This window comes from Gopherus evgoodei, chromosome 11 (genome assembly GCF_007399415.2).
Source record: "Gopherus evgoodei ecotype Sinaloan lineage chromosome 11, rGopEvg1_v1.p, whole genome shotgun sequence".
In the NCBI taxonomy this organism is placed as follows: Eukaryota; Metazoa; Chordata; order Testudines; family Testudinidae; genus Gopherus; species Gopherus evgoodei.
The window spans coordinates 5419099-5436794 of NC_044332.1; the positions used below are offsets into that span (position 1 = coordinate 5419099).

Here is a 17696-nt window from a genome sequence, read left to right on the forward strand (position 1 = left end):
TTGTACGATAGTTGTCCACATGAGTAGAGCTGGGCAACATTTTTTAGCAAACAGCAAATTTACCGAAAAATGAAGACTGAAACTATTTGAGAGGTTCAGGTGAAATTTGGCAAATAGTTTCAACCAAATAAAAAACAAAGGGAAAAAACTTGCAAAAGTCAGAATGTTGTTTCACCATTTTCTAAATGAACCATTTTAACATTTTGTTCAAAAAGGAAACAAAATGTCTTTTCTCAGCATTTCATTTTTAAAAAATTCAGTTTTGTTTCAGCAAAAAAAAAATGAAAATATTCAGTTTTGCTTAGGCAGGAACCAACATGTTTTGAGATCTTTCAGTATGGCTACCAAACCAAAAAAAACAGTAATTCAGTCAGGTCTGAACAGGAGGTTAGTACCCTTCGTGAGGTCTGCCAGTATCTCACAGCTTGTTAATATTACTGCAAGTTATAGAGGAAGATGGTAGAAAGAGTTTGCATTTGTTCATTGCTCTCCTTGGTTGCAATTCAGTCAGCAGGCTCCTGAGCTTCCAGAGACTTTTCTCTGAGCCCCCATAAGTGTAAGGCTGCAAGAACTACTGAGATGCATAACCGTGTTAGGTTTTTGTCTGCTGATGGTGCCGTTCGCATGTGCCAGAACTTATACTGCTACACTTACTGAGGCAAATCATGTAACATTTAGTTCAATCAGATCAGATTTGATCAACTGCTAGCACAAATGGCAAGTAGTTTTGAAATGAAATATGTAAAGGCCCATACAGTGATATAACAGCATGTTTACATGACACCTTGTCAGATTCAGATCTCAAAGACTGCTGAATGAAAAGAAGAAAATGTGCTCCAAATTATTAATCTAAGGTGCCTTGTACTGCCCGTACATATTAGCATCTTGATCCATGTCAATGCAGTGCGATCGTGAAATGAGTCTGGCATGGCTTTGGACATTAGAATGCTGACTTACGTGCATCTTATATTGCAATGAGTCAGAGTTAAAACCAGAATCCTTATGTGGCCTTATTCAGCATACGCTTTATGTAATCCAAAGTACAGTGTTTCTTGTATAGATATAAGCACCAAAAGATATCAAAAACAGTGGCCGGAGTAGAAAATTTGTTGAGCAGGCTGAAACCAGACTGGATTTTTTTTTTTTCTTTCTGTACTTGATTTTTTTCCTTGCTGACTGTGATGCCAAACTAAGCCATTACTGGGTATCTGGCACTTTTGGGTGTCATAGTGAGAAAAAACTGTGAGATGATGGATCCAATATGAGTCACTGTATTGATAGACTAATACATGGTGCATGATTAAATACAAAGATGTAATTTAACCAAGAGATTCACGGATGGCTTGTGAGTGACGGTGAAACTCCCAAGTCTGAAGTCTGTAATAAATCTGGTTCTGTACAGAATTAATGTGGTATTCAGAATTATTATTTACCATTTGAAGTACAGGCACAACTGTACACAGAAAGAAAAACTATGCACAGGCTATAGGGAGAGGGTACTTAGAGGGGGGAAATAACCCAGTGGTTTGTTTCACAAATAAATTTCTGGGTTAAGGCTAATGAGAACTATGCTTTGGAAATCTAAATGCAGGATTGATTTGTGATGAGATCAGCTCTAAAGAGTACATTTATGGAATGATAACCTGATTGGTGGCACTGCTTCTTGAATGGCTGAAGGGGTCTAATTGGCATATAACGCACTATAAATCTATTAGCATGTTCTGCTTTCTCATTGGTAGGCCCTTTACTGCTAACCACCAGGAAATTACCAATTTTCAGGAGTTAGTCACTCAAGTCGCACTGCATCTGGGTTTAAAAAAAAATCTACTTTGCTGCTATTATAAATCATGGGGTTATAGCTTGTACACCAATAGTCCTTTGAAAATTAGTCACTTTACTAGTAGACTCCTTGAATAGCATGGCAGGCTAAGTGTTTACTGTTAAACTTTCCTCCTTCCCTTCTTATTACTTCCCTCCCCCATCCAAGTTTTGCACAAAGACCATTAGAAGCTAACTAATCAGTTTGGCAGCCCTTGGGCTGCAGCTGCCACGGACCAATGTACGCACTTTGTAGAAATTACAATTTTGTGGCAGTTCATGTTCAGGGCTTTGATGTACTTATTGATACATTCAGCCCTAGGGCACATCAGGCAAAAGAAGACATACCCACCCTCTTATTTCAAGAGCATAATAGAAATATTCAGGAGCAGACATAATTATTTCAATTACTTCTCTCTGGTTTTGAGACACACTCAAGAGTCACAAATTAGAAAATAATATTCACATGTTTTTTTCTAATTGGTAACAGATTAGAGACATTTTATCTTTTTTAAAATAATTTCCAAATGTGCCCTGAAGAGACTATGCGGGCAAATGGCAACAACAGCCAAGTCTTTTAAGCAAATATTGCTTTGAAAATTGGAACAGAATAATCCATTTTGGTGCACATCTGAAATTTCTTGTAGATACTTCCATCAAGTCTCTTTATAATAGGAACTTCTTGGCCTTACAGTTGGTGTGTATCACCCATGCATATTTTCTTTTGCTTACAAACTGTCAGATTTTATGTGAGCTTTTCATATTTTACCGATATAGGTTCTGAGCCTATTGCTACTAAACCATAAAAGCTTAAAAGTTACCAGGCATGGCTAATGATTTTGTATGCTCAGCTTCAGTCACATTAGAGAGACCTGACTTTCAGAAGGTGCTGGGCGCTTACCTACTGAAAATCCAGGTCCCTCTTAAGTGTCTCCAGTTGGACACCCAAACATTTTGGCCAAGGGACTATTCTAACTTTGTAAAACTAAGCAGATCTTTTTATCCTCTCTTCTCACCTCTTCCCCCAGCAGCACAGTCTAATCTCCCTCCTCACTTTCTTCCTGGCAGCACGGTTACATTGGCAGCACAGTGACAGTCCAAAGAATACCCCAGCGTATAGTTCCATAGTGGGCTGAGGGTGGTGATCACCAAGGGCCATGCTCCTGGCAATTTTTCATTGATGTTAGACTAGAAGAGTAGCAGAGAGCCTTCAAAATTCAGTTGGACTGTGGTGATTCCTTATGGGGTATCTAGGAGAGCATTCTCAAAGACTGGTGCAGGTTTTTTAGTAGTATTATTCCCATTAAAGTAAATGGGACTCGCACAACTGAAATCCCAGGTAACTCATTCAGAATGAAACTCCTTCCTTTCCTTTTCCTCCAGTCCTTCCAAGCGTGTCAACATCTGTTAACTTACTGTTCTTCACTGGAACTCAGCTGAATTCCATTTTCATGGCACTTTTTCGAAACAGTGTGTGAGATAGGAGAATTGAGCAGTCAGAACTAGACAGGCATTTTACACAAAGCCTTCTATTTTCCTCTTTGCAATTAAGGGGGAGGGATAGCTCAGTGGTTTGAGCATTGGCCTGCTAAACCCAGGGTTGTGAGTTTAATCCTTGAGGGGGCCACTTAGGGATCTGGGGCAAAATCAGTACTTGGTCCTGCTAGTGAAGGCAAGGGGCTGGACTCAATGACCTTTCAGGGCCCCTTCCAGTTCTAGGAGATAGGATATCTCCATTAATGTATTTTAGTTTTTATAAATAACTCATTAATGGTTCCTGTGTTGGTAAGAGTCTGAGATTCCTTTGCTTTTCAAGTTATTGTTTGTTTGATTTTTGTTTCTAGAGGAAGTACTTGAGATGCTGTACACTTTCAGAAAATGTTGGATGATACACTTTCCCAACGCCAATTTTAAATTTTACTTCTGGCCTGATTTTTCAAAGGTGCTGAGCACCTGGACTCCATTAGCTTCTAATTTAGCCCTTAAGTTATAGGAGGAATATGATGTATTGATGAAAAGAAAGCACTCCTTCAGTTGACCTACCACGCCAATAGATAGAGCTTTATCACAAAATGATGTGGCAGACAGTGATGTGACATTTTAAACATTGTTAATACACCACCAGACTTCTTCTATCAGTTTTGGCTCCAGAACCTTGGATTAAATTATGATGGAGGTAAGAGAGGCCTAGAGTGGCTGAAGAAGTAGAGATGAAAGGTGACATGGTAATCTGGACAAAGAGAGATTTTGGGGGGGAAAGATAGAAGAGACTACAGTGTCTGAGAGAGGAAATGAGAGCAGCTCAAAGTGGTAAAGGATTGGAAAGGGAAGCAGTGATGATTGAAGGATCTCAAATGGAGTCACTGGAAAGGGAGGTAAAGACTATAGAAGTCAGTTGCAGCAAAGCAAGGAGAACTTTCTGCATTAAAACTTTGATTACCATTTATAATTTGGATATTTTTGTGATGTATTCTTTGGTTTTCACGCACTAAAACTTCAGCTGAAATTGTGCCTGTTCGTTGCTTCTGACATTGACAATATCAAAACGTTTTTGTATTTGCTCGTTGCTCTGAATGCAAGTTTTTTTTCATAATCTGTGCTCAAGTACTGAGTTGTAGTACTGAAGTTTTTTGTTTAGCTATAATTTCATATGTATGAGCCAGTATAAGCTTTTTTTTTTCTTCCTCCCAAAGAGTGTTTTTATTTTCTATGGAGGCATAACAAATAAATCTTCACTGATGGTTTCACTGGTTAAATATTTGTTTTTAAATTATAATGTTATAACATCATGGAACAGTGTGCAATGTAGTTGTAGCTGTGTCAGACCCAGGATATTAGAGAGACGAAGTTGGTGAGGTAATACCTTTTATTGAACCAACTTCTGTTGCTGAGAGACACATGCTTTCGAGCCACACAGAGCTTTTCTTCAGGTCTGGAAAACATAGTCACAGCGAAAGGCAAGGTGGAACAGATTGCTTAGCATAAGTACAAGGAGTCAGGTGCCACCGGGCTCGTTTTTGTGGATACAGACTAACATGGCTACCCCCTGATACTTAGCACATATTGTAGGGGACTATCAAGGTAGAGTGGCCTGTTATGCAACATGTGGTGTACCTTATCCAGCGCACTGAATGCCCTGATAACTATGTGGGTGAAACCAGGCAAACACTGCTCTCTTGAAGGAACTCACACAGGAAAATGATAAAAGACAAAAACACACACTCACCTGTGGGTGAACACTTTTCCCAAAGCGATCATGCCATATCTGACCTAACAGTCCTCGTCTTCAAAGGAAACCTGCACAACACTTTCAAAGGACGAGCCTGGGAGCTTAAATTCATTACTCTGCTAGATACTAAAAATCATGGGCTGAACAAAGACACTGGATTAATGGTTTATTACAACAATCTGTAACCCACTAACCCCCTCTTTTTGTACTATGACTGCAGAGGTGTTAGCGGACTACTCTACTTTGAATGGTCCCTTACAATGTGTGCTAACTATTTATATTAAACAATCTCTTCCACCTTGCATTTTGCTGTGACACTGGGAGTACCTTTCCCAGACCTGAAGAAGAGCTCTGTGTGTCTTGAAAGCTTGTCTCTCAGTAACAGAAATTGATCCAATAAAAGATATTACCTCACCCCCTTGTCTCTCTAATAGTTAACAGGGTAATTTTCTTTTTTTGTAGCCCAAATGGTTATATAATAGGTTGTTTTAGAAATTAACATTAGTAAGAGCTTTGGATTTTCCAGTGATTTTAAACTTTCTATGTAAGCGCCCACATGTACACGATATGAACATCCTCCTCTGTTTTTTAGTCTTCAAACAAAAACTGTATACAGATTCTGTAGCTCAGGTCTTCCCATGTCTTTCCATTCCCACTCAACTCAGCCACTCCTGTGCAGTCCGTTTGGCTATAAGCATGTCTCTGGTTGAGACTTTTTTTTTTAATGTGTAAATCACAAAAGTTTATTAGCTCTTGGGTGGAGCCTGGATTTTCCCTTTCATTATTTGTAAAGCATTGGTGCACTCATAGCTATGATACTTATCCACTTTATAATATTATGAGCAGAAGAAAAGCTCCATTTCTCTTCTTTCATCTGTTTATGATGCGATATGTTCCAAAGCAGATCACATCAGCGACTGTTATGGTATCTCTAATGCAGTGTGGTAGTTGCATCACAGAAAGAACTGCTGTAAAGTACATTGCTGATGTACATCCCCGCTATACGCCACATTACACTGGGTCTCTGAGAACCTCACTTGACTACCTCGGTCTGCTTCTCACCTGGCACAGATTTATTGAAATTTATGCATTGAAATATTTGTCACATTTTTCTACTGCTTAAATATTGTACAAAAAACTCTACAATGATATGAACAAGGAAGCAGAAGCCTGATGGATTTTGGAATAATTTACATTAAAATAGTCACTTTTTCATAATTAGATATGATGAAAAACTGCCTTCATTTGCACAAAATGTTGTCGTGTTCATTTTGAATCGAAATGTCCATTCAAAGCAAGTCTCCAGTTTATGGTTTACCTTTGGTGTGACAAATTAGCATAAGAACAGAATTGGTATGCTGTTTTTTGAAAAAGAGAGAGAATGCATTTTTTTACAACCCCTTGAATGGAACTTTAAAAAATACTTCCACTTTTGGCAAATTAATGGAATGCTCCAACACTAAGTGTTATATATTAAATTGTAAACTGAAATTTCCAATCAGTCTGCATTTAAGAAATGACACAATGGAAATTTATCATTTACATACTTAATAGATATCTAGATAAATCGGATCATACATGTCTGATGAAATGCAGTGGGCATACCATTGCAATGAATTACTCCCTTTGTTTCCTTATTACTGAATTCCAAGGCAGTCTTGTCATCAATTTTGTGGACTTTCAAAAGGAATTCTATAAACAGAGAAACAGTGTGGAACAATATGGAATTCCAACAAAAGTAATCAACATTAGGAAGGCATTCTACACCAGCTCAAAATGCTGCATGTAAGCCATTCAGCATCAAGACAGGTGTAAGGCAGGGTTGCATCCTGTCTCCTTCTTTGTTTATGCTAGTCATTGACTATGGATCAAAACAATGCAGCAGTGATAACATATGGCCTAAAATGGAACAATTCAAGGACATTTGATCTAGAATTTGCTGACAGCATCGCTCTTATCACTGAAGATGCCAACCGACTACAAAAATGCACAGACCAAGGAAAAGAAGTAATGGAGAAGATAGGTTTGAGATATGACTTTACATTTCTTTGCATCATGTTAATGGGGACTACAGGGACAGAAATCAAAATTGAAGAGGAGAAACCGGAGAAGGGGGACAGTTTTACAAACCTTGGAAGTACCATCAGCCAAGATGATACTAGTTCCAAGGAAATAAGAATCAGGAAGGCAAACGCTGCATTTGGAAGACTCAGAAACATCTGGCAACTCAAAAAATCTCCCTCAAGACAAAACTGAATGTGTTCAAAGCAATTGTTATTGCCGTCACAACATGTAGTGAGATATAGCAACCAGGGGCATCCAGGGGGGCTGTGTGGGCCCTAGGCTCACTCCCCCCCGGGTATGGAAGGCAAGAGCTCTGGGGGCCACTTCTGGGGGTGTCCACAGGCCCAGAGTGGGGGGGTCCACAGGCCCAGAGTGGCCCAGGGGATTAGCAGGGGGGCATGAGCAGCCTGCTCCGCTTTCCACGCCCCAGCCCCAGCTGTATCTCTCTGGGGAGGGGATTTGAGGGAAGGGATCCCGCCACACGCTCTTACCGGCAGTGGCAGAAAGCGGAGCAAACTGGCCCCAGCCTGCTCTACTCCACCAGCTCCCTGCCACGGCGCTCCGCTTCCTGGCACCGGTGGGAGCCGGGGTGATCCTTTCCCTGAACCCAAGTGACATGGCTGGGGCCAGAGCAAGGGAAGCGGAGTGGGCTTGGGGCTGCGTCGCTCCGTTTCCTGCCGCCGATGAGTGCAGGGGGCAATCCTTTCACTAGGGGAAGAGGTGGAATGGGGGTGGCCCGGGGATGCAGCCGGGGGAAGGGTAAGAGACAGAGTGGAGGGAGTTGTCTGGGGCCCCACACTGCCCTAGGGATAGCCCTGCCCCTTGCATGGGGGGCTAGTATGCAGCACAGCAGCTGCCTAGGGCACTATGAAATTTGGGGCAGTTTGGTGCTGCATATGCCTAGGGATGGCCCTGATGGCAACTTAACACGAAAAATATGCAGAAGATGGATGCATTTCATCACACATGTCTGAGAAGAATATTGGGAATAACATACAGAGATAGGAAGACAAATGAAGAAGTCAGAAGAATTACTCACAAACCCTAAAAAGAAATCAGTGGCTGGAATATGTGTTGAGAATGGAAAAAGAACGCTTACCAAATACCACCCTTGAAAGGAAGCCAGAAAGCACAAGAAGAAAGAGGGGAAGACCATGAATAACATGGAAACGAACAGTTCTGAACAACATCAAGAACCTCAACATGAAATGGGACGATATGGCAAGAAGGGCAGTTGACAGACAAGAATGGCAAATGTGGGTAGCCCAGTGTGCAGCAGAACACGAGATGGACTAAAGTCTAAGGAATCACCAAGAATGTACTCAAGGGTTTATAATTTGTTAGTGTATCCGCTGTAAAATAACTTTGGTGACTTTCTTCTTCTTAAGTAATTTTTAGTATGTTTAAAAGTTGCCAGATTGGCCAGGCTCTATCTATAGGGGCTGCTACATAGTTTCAGTGTAAATTTCCCCATGCTGCTCTGACAGCGTGCCTCAGCCCCGTTCTTAGCTGGGGTCATCTCTATGAGAGACGAAATAATGTACTCTGTGTTCCTTGTATACATCCATTGCCTCCCAGTGATGACACTGCCTGCAAGAAAAACAAATAGGGAGGGAGGGGGCACTCAGGAATCTGCGGTGGGTGGGGACATCTGTCTGTTAGGAAATGCTCTGGTGGCACCAACTCTTCTCAATTTCTGTTCACCTTCAAACCGCTATTGGAGGATAACTTTTATTCACTTCTGTTGTGGTCTGGGTTTGAATGATTCCCTGGCCCACAAGCCACCCTTCCCTCCCCCACCATGTTTAATTCAATTTTATTACAGATTTTTCCAAGCTGTGCATTGAAAAGTGTTACAATTCGCTGTATTATGTTTCCTTTCTTTACAGCTGTTGATAGTACAGGTACTGTCTAAAAATTGCTAATTGTTTTGGCTTCGATGAGAAGATACAAGCTCTGGAAAGCCTCATGGTTTATGAAGTGCATGTCTGACAGAAAATATGGTTAGATTTGAAACAGGAAAAGACTTAACGTATTTATAGGGTTTATAGTTGTCACACTTACAACCTTGTCATTTGTCTTTGATAACTTAAGAAAGCTTTCCTTAGTATCTGCTGTGTTCCCTATACTGTGTTGTGTGACTTTTATTTAATCACATTCAGAGTAATCCTCAGCTGTGATATATTTTATCAAATGTGCCTTAAAAATTATTAGGTTTAGTGGTGTGTGCTGCAATGAAAACACTACATTTACTGCTGATGTATATAGTGTAGCAGAGTCCACAATTACAGTATATTTATCCAGTTCACTTCATGTCAGTAAGCCTTGATGTCCTGGCCAGGCTGGTAATTAATGTTACACAGTAGTAACTCCAGCGGTTGTCTAACACCTGAGGGAAGCTCAGGTTATTTCATGACATCATTGAAAAACAGAGCTTGAAAACACATGAAAGACCTGGGTAGTGGCGGAGTGTAAGAAACGAAGTAGATATGTGGGGCTGGTATCTTCAGAAAATCCAAAGGATGATTATTAAATGATAGGTAGTTTTCAATAGGTGATTAAACCAACAGAATGATTCAAGTCAGAATGCTTGTATAAGAAATCGCTGCTATTAGGAGCTCCTGAAATTTGTAACACAAGTTTGTAAGAGTGTGACTGAAGTACTTAATATAGTTGTGGAGTTACTGATAGAAAAACTTCTTGATTTGTGGGCTACTGAATCTCTCATGAATGATTTTTGTTTTGTTAAATATCAGGTGAAACTTCCAAAACATCAGAAAATGTGTCTTTTGCATCCTTTTGGTGTGAAGCCCCCTTTGTTTAAAAATAAATAAATAAATAAAGTTGGGGGGAGGAGGGAGCATTTCCATGTGAAAAATTGGCCTGTTATTAATGAGAAATTGGGCCTGTGTTCATATTCGTTATGAAATGAGAATAAACTTGAATTTGGAGTAGCTCTGTAACACTGCATTATGAATGTTACAGCTCTCCTGTCTAGTAAACTGGAAATAGATTGAACACCATCCTCATCCAGACAGCTTCTCTGCCCACAACAGAGAATAAAAGCATTTCTCAACAAGATTCCCTGCATTGACTGGCCCTGAGCTCACTGACCAAGTATTGTAGGCCCTGCTTGTCTGCTTACTGCCGCAGTACATTTGGATGTTGTCCTGTCCACAGCTTTTCTACATGGCCCTATTTCATCTGCCTGGTGTATCTAACTGTAACTTGTAAGGAGTAATAAGCTTAATAGATTGACTTAATTTATTTAATTATCCTTCTGTGTCCTTAAAGTTCATAAAACACCCTGCAGCTTGGCAAAACACTCATAATATTGATCAAGAGCCACAGGAATATTTATTTCCTCTGTGCCCTAGTGCACATAATTCCTTGTCCTTAGCTTCCCTTTCTCGGCATGTGGGATTTACAGTGGCCAGTTTCTTAAAGGCTTTTGGTAATTAAGGAATAAATATCCATCGGTCTTTGTTTGCTGTCTGCGGCCCCCTTGTTAGCCAGAGGCCTGCATCCCTAGCAGGCCTGTGCTCCTTCCCCCTTAGCAACGCAGCCTAGGAGAGAAGGCATGCATGTGAGGAAGCAGTCAACTGCTAAGCACTTACTTTGCAATAGAGTGGGGTCTTCTCCTGCAGAGAGAGGAAGCCCCCTCTGTTTTCTCAGCATATTGTTCCTAGCTCCTCTTCCATGCCTCTCCTCCCAGTTCCTGCTTTGCTAGAGGCAGGAAGACACTTTGGAAATTCCTTGCTGCTAGCCCATTCTTCTTTCCATCTCTCCCCCCCACCCCCGTCAAAATTTTTAAAAAATTGTTACTGCCTCCTACCTCCTCACCCTTTCAACCAAATGTCTATGCTCCGTTGCTCTTCCCTACCAAAACACTGCATTGCAAATTCCAATCAAACCTGATGATAATTTATCGAATACTGAAACGTAATGTCTTGAACAGCTTTCTGTAAAGAAAATTGCAGCATGATCTAATGCCAAGATAGTTTATGATGAGGTTGCAGCTTTGCTTGTATGATGCATGTCCCTACATACTGAATCACTAAGTTAATGACACATCCTGGGATACTCCAGGAGATGCATGTAAAGCCAGTTTTAGGGGTGTTGAAAGAGTGGGGGGTTACTTCACTTTCTTGGAACCGACACATTATCCTTGTCAACCTCTGTCAGGCTGGCAAGGCTGGACGACTCATGCTGAGATAGCCAGGTTACAAGAAGTTAAACATTAGTAAACTTGTTGCCTTAAATATGCAGCCATAAATGGGACAGACACACGATGCTAAGGTTTGAGTTATCAAATATATAAAAGATAGTGAGAGCCGAGAGACTGTCTCAGATAGAGCATTATCTATGACAATGGAGGTGCATTGTTTACGTATTTTTGTAAGGTTGGGGGATGTAGGTTGGGAGATAAAAATACATTTTAAAATGCTGACTCTGCAGACTCACTCTGTATTTTGCCTGGTACCTGAAATAGGCGTGATAGTGATTTCCTGATGCAATAAACCACCTCCCACTTTTTGTAGCATTTCTAATATAACCTTGCAACATTCCATTCACCTATTTACTTGGGGTGAATAATTTTAGATAATGGGTGACTAGAATATAACGTTTTTTCTTATCAGTTTAACGAGACGGAGCTCATAGATTTTATGCCTGGGCTGGTGAATTCTCATGGCAAGTTCTCCAGGCTTTTGTCTCATATACCGTATCGACTAAACAACGGATTGTAAATTCCCATACTAACGCTGTTTCTGCTTCCAAAGTGCATCTTATTTTGTTATCTTGCTTTCGGGTTTCTCTGCTTAGTACATTTGAGGACAGGAAATGAGGTTGGACGTAGAAGTGAATGTATGGAGGGCGAGTAGGAATAATGGTAGCGATATTAAGCTTTTACCTGGATCTGTGTCAGGTATATAAATTTGCATTCCTGATAGAAAAAAGAGAGCCAAATGATGCAGTCGAAGTGAGTCTGGACTCTTAAATGAGTATTTTATGCTCCAGCATGCAAGTACACAACACAATCGAGTTCATGAAGCAAAATAATTGTGTCTTACGCAATTTTGCTGTTTCTGCCCTCTCATCCTACCTACTCTGTCCCCTTCCCTTACAATCCCTGGTATTTATGTTTCCATAATAGTGATCTGATTTGGCTGGCAGAGTAATTTAAATAATTGGACATTATCTTGAGGAGCAAACACCTAATTAGATCAGAATAAACCGAGGGTTGAGTTTTGTTCCATTTCTCATAAACTTTGGCTCATCTACAGTATCAGAAACATGGCACCGTTTTCATTATTCACACTAAAGTGGATTAGAGTTCAGTGATGATGGAGAGACACTAAAGTAAGGAAATTGATGGTGCTTTTTGGTCAAGACTTAGTGGCTCATCACTTCCCTGACACAGAGGAACAACATGATGATTATTCAGTTGTGTCAGACCTTTATATAGACAACAAAGCTTTAAGTTTATATCAGTAAACTAGCTTCAAATGGATCGGTATTCACCTGAATAAAGGTAAAAGGTGCAAGCACCACCTTATTTAATTTACTGTTCTTCTGCTTGTTTGTTTATCCATTAATTTGTAGATGATTATTAATCCACCGTGCACGTTTTTTAAAAAAAGTACCGTGCAAGTAAGCTATATTTTGAAGGTCATTGAAGAAAGGCTGTGTCCTTCTCAATCACTGCCTACTAGGAGAGGCGGCACATGCATTCTCCTGGGTCAGGCAAGCTAGAGAAGACCCAGACACATCATGTTGTAACATCTCCCAGGAGCTGGCTTTGGCCTGCTCTCTGATCCAGAGATAAGTATGTTAATGAATTTTGGAAGTCACAGTAAACAAGCAAGCTAATTTTGTTTAAGATTAGGATTTGGCATGCTAGGACTACATCTGGGGTCCCTAGCACAGGCGAGGTTACCCAGAAAAGGGATTAACAGGGTTATACGTGAAAAGAAGAAAAATATTTACTAGCAGATGTTCAGTTGCACATTTATTTTTAGGGATTGGTTCAGTGTCTTTCTCCTGATTAGTTACTCTTTCTCTCATTTCCTCTCACTCTTATGCAGTTGATTTATTTAAAGGTATGTCAGCACAGGCTGAAATGAACTGCTATGCCTCCTCTTTCTGCTTATTGCTGACCGTTCCAATCATTCATTTTTTAGCTCATTAGCTAACGGGGGATGTGAACAGTGGTCCTCCAGGGGATTGGAATGAGGTTAAGTGATCTACTGCTGATAACTCTGCTCTTGGACTGGCCTTCCTTTGGGAAAATGAACGCTCAACCAGGACAAGCTGTGGATCCCAGAAATGAAATTGTGACATCAGAGAAACAGTTACAGTATTTATGTCTTAGTGTCATAATTCCTAGGGTGAGCAGGTACAGTGAAGCCAAAATAGTCATCCAAGAAAATCCTGAGAACTTTCCATTTTAAATTAAATCACTCACACCAAAAGGGAGAGAGCCTGTATTAGGGGAAATACAGCAGGAGAGGATGTCTCTGAGGCTTTCTGGATTTTTACTCAAAAGAGTAATAATTCAGAAGTTTGAACGTACCAACCCAGGGGAGTTTGGGGAACACAGCCAGCTCCAGACTATGATCAGCCAATAAAGATAGTTTGCTATAGGAATACCCAAATGGAATGTCTCACTTGTGCCCCATTTTGCCCATTGGTTGCGTTTGGAACCTCACTTGCCATCAGAGGTCAGAAATGAGCTGCCCCAGGGTGTGCTAAACATTTAAAGCTTTTTATTTGTGTTTGCGCTGATTGCTCTTCGCATGGCTTTCCGCTAGAACCCTCAAGTGGAATTTTGGGACTCCTTAACCAGGCCAGACATTAACATCATGTGGTATTCAGATGAAAGTTTGTGTTATTCATCAGGAATGTGCTTAAATAGCTATTGTCTGTCTAGATATATAACAGGCTGACATTTGCTATCCAGTATATTCCCCAATAACTACTGTGTCTAGAATTGTTTTTAAATAGTCTTGCAAACTAGAAACAATTATTGACATTGAAGTATCTTCCATCTGAGGATCTCAAGGTGCTTTACTGACAGTAAGGAGAAGATTCTGCAACGCTGACACACCCTGAATTGTATTTTACTCCACAAATAGTCCCACTAATTTCAGTGGGACTACTTATAGAGCAAGGTTTTACTCAATGTGAGCAAGAGTGGAAGAATCTGGCCCTATTTAATTCAGAGACTCAGTACCCATAGGAGGTATGTGAGTATTATGCCAGTATTATGTTACACATGAGGAGATTGAAGTAAAGTAAAATTAAGGAACCTCTCAAGGTCACACAGCAAGCCAATGACATGACACAGTGGCAGAATCTAAGATAGAATGCAGAACCCTGTTCTTGCCTCTCTCCCATTTCCTGAATATCTTTGATTACCAGTAACTCTAGCCATTGCCCAGCTCTGCAACAAATTTACTACGGTTGTACAGAATTCTGATCACAGCATACAGTAAGAGTCAGAGGGTGAGACAGTGGTTTGTGTCACCAGGTTATGTAGCAGTAGAAATCTTTGAGGGGGACCGGCTGCGTCCTGCACTATGCCTCCCCCCCTAAGCCAACAGGAGAGCGAGGGTGGATGGTCTGTTCCCATCCTCATAGACAGACCCTATTAATGGATTACCCATAATAACCTAACAAGTTTGTGGTCTGTCCTCCTTACTCTTTTTGAAATAGGATGATAATGTGGTCCCAGTTTGGAGCTTAATGGCTTATTCCTGATTCCCCCAGGCAGTCCTAAAATGACCCCATCTCTTTGTCCGATAAGCCTTTGCATCACTCTCAAGCAGCTTTTTTTCCCCTTTGCATAAGATACACATTTTTAGAAGAGTTAATGTTTCTCTGTAAAAACTGCTTTTGGAGCATATGTAAATGCTGTGGAGAAAAAATAGACAAATGTTAAAAAATAGTGTAAACATAAAATCCATTCTCACGAATTTTGTAAAACTTTGGTGGCATCAGGCTCTGAAAACTTGCAGCTGGTCCTGGCATGTTGAGTTGCTGGTTCTGTACACTCTGAGGTATCAGCTCTCATGGCTCTTACTGAAGTTATGCTCATCTTTAACCAAAACAAAACTCCTTTTTCTCATAGCTGGATTTTGAGTAGAATAAAAGGCTTCTTCCAAACAGCTTCTTTCTCTGAACAGCGAGCAGCTTCTCTTCAAGTCATGGTTCCCACAACTGATGCCACAGCTGGGATTAGAACCGTTACCACCTATTGCAGAAACAACGGCAGGTTGCTGTTGCTGACAGTCCCCAGTGCCCTTTCAGTCCTTAAATTTAAGATTTAAAAGTTTTGTTATGGAGCATACAGGTAGAAGCAGCTTTTGAAAAAAAATTGGATGTATGATTTTAAGAGAGAGAAATTGACTGTCCCCTGACCTATGTAGTGGTCCCAAAATAATGCTGTGAAATGCACTTAATCTGGGAGTCCTGCCCATTTTGTAAGGGTGAATTATATATTTATAAAATACTTGGTATATTATACACACTTGTATTTTTAACAAATATTAAAACATTTTAAATGAGGCTTTCCAAGAACTGTACCTGCTTACTCCGTTGACTTGGATATGTAAAAGACCTGGATAAATAATAGTTTTACAGCCATCTGTGGTTATTATTTTTTAAGAGTGCATAGAATACTGAAATGGCATCATGTGACACAACTCCACAACATTAATGACCTTTTAGGCAGCTGGAGCTATGCTATTCCATCTTTCTCACAGCATTGGTACTTGTTGGGTTTGATTTTATTTGTACACAACAGCACAAGATAAATGAAGTATTAACCTTCCCTGTCAATGTATGTTTGTGTCACAATTTTAACATTATTCAAAAAAATTTTCTTATATTGAATATTTTAAAATGGAATGTACTTTTAAGCATCAGCATCACAGGATATTTTTCAGCCCCCAAGATGCTTTCAATATTATTCAGAGTGTGGTGGCCATTTGAAGGATTGTCCAAGCCATAATTTTTGGAATAAATTGAAAAACGTTTTCTTTATGGGGAAAAATGACTGTATATTGCATAGTTATAGGCTGAATTGTCATTTGTGTAGAAAAGTGCATGCTTTGGAAAGCTTTGCATGAAAGCATCCAGAAGGGTCAATGTAAGGTCACTCCACATGTACCAGGAAGTGATGCAAAACTAATCCAGATTTGCTGTTGGAACTATCTGTTTACATAAGTATTTAAAAACAGATTAGGGCTAACCTGACACTAGATTACTGGGAGTAGTGTAAACACGGCTGAAAGGTGTAAACAGAGCTTTTCTTTCTGTACTAGAGAGGGAAAAAAATGTCACCACTAAGTAGTTTTCCTGCTATGCGCTGTATGTGGTTTTCACAGGGCAGACAGATTACTATGTAGATACCTAAAGTATTAGGCAAAGGGCACCTATAAATGGGAATTTGCCTGTGACCAGATCCCCCAAAGCACATCAGTGTGTTTTGAAAAGATTTTAATAGAAATTGGAGTTACTTGTAAAATGTGGCATTATCCTACAATACAACTGTATCTAGGAAGCTTTTGGTGCTTACTTGGTACAGTGAGAGGAAATGATGCTTCAAAGTCCTGAGATTTTCCTTAAAAAAACAAAAACCTCTTGATCCTCTGTCCCGTTCTGAAACAAATTGGGATGTTGTTGTTCAGTGACCAAATCCTACAGCCTGAAAAAGCAAGGCAGTATCTTTCATTGATTTTCCCTTTTCATTCTTTAGATGCAAGCAGGAGTCAGTTTTTTTATGGGAGTGAACTTGGGGGAATTTAGTGCTGCCAATGGCTACATCTAGGCCCAATGCAGGCAAATTCTGTGCACACTTCCGCCTTGTAGCTTTACCAGCATGTGTCAGTCCTGAACTGGATCTCCGCTTGGCTGCCCCAGTCTTAGGCCTCTCTTGAGTAGAAGTGGCCAGTTTTGCTGACCTGTGCCAAACTGCATGCACCAAACTTGTTCCACTTGTGATCCAAGGCATGCTTGAGTCTCAGTTCCTGGAGGTGAAAGGCTGGTACATGAACTCAATATGTAATGTAGCTCTCTGGCCAGGTACAACCAGGTGAGAAATGTTTAGGGGTCATAAACTTTATCACAAGTATAAGGTGTAAAGGAAATGTTTCTGAGAGAAGCTTTTTTGCTGACATTTACAAGAAGAAAATGTTTTCTTGCCAGTTAGCCTCTCGGTACGACAGTGTATTTTTGGATTGTTTGTCTCCAAAGGTGAATATATATCACACACAGGCAATGGAACCAATTTTTGAATGGCATGTCTCTTTTTGCTTCTCTAGGGAAGAAAAAGAGCGCTGGATACGTGCTAAATATGAACAGAAGCTCTTCCTTGCCCCGCTGCAGTGCTTGGAACTTTCTTTAGGCCAGCATCTGCTACAGGCGACAGCTGATGAGGACTTGCGGACTGTCATCCTGCTCCTGGCCCATGGAACCCGGGAAGAAGTGAATGAGACCTGCGGAGATGGGGATGGGCGCACAGCCCTTCACTTGGCATGTAGGAAAGGAAATGTAGTGTTAGTTCAGCTCTTAATTTGGGTGA

At 40.5% G+C, this 17696-nt stretch overlaps 1 protein-coding gene across 1 annotated transcript in view; it reads left to right on the forward strand.

Moving 5' to 3' along the window:
* AGAP1 (ArfGAP with GTPase domain, ankyrin repeat and PH domain 1) overlaps positions 1 to 17696 on the forward strand; it is a 653532-nt gene that overhangs the window by 625918 nt on the left and 9918 nt on the right. Inside the window, 1 exon segment of the mRNA XM_030579564.1 lies at positions 17437 to 17692. Within this exon segment, the coding sequence (XP_030435424.1) occupies positions 17437 to 17692 (256 nt within the window).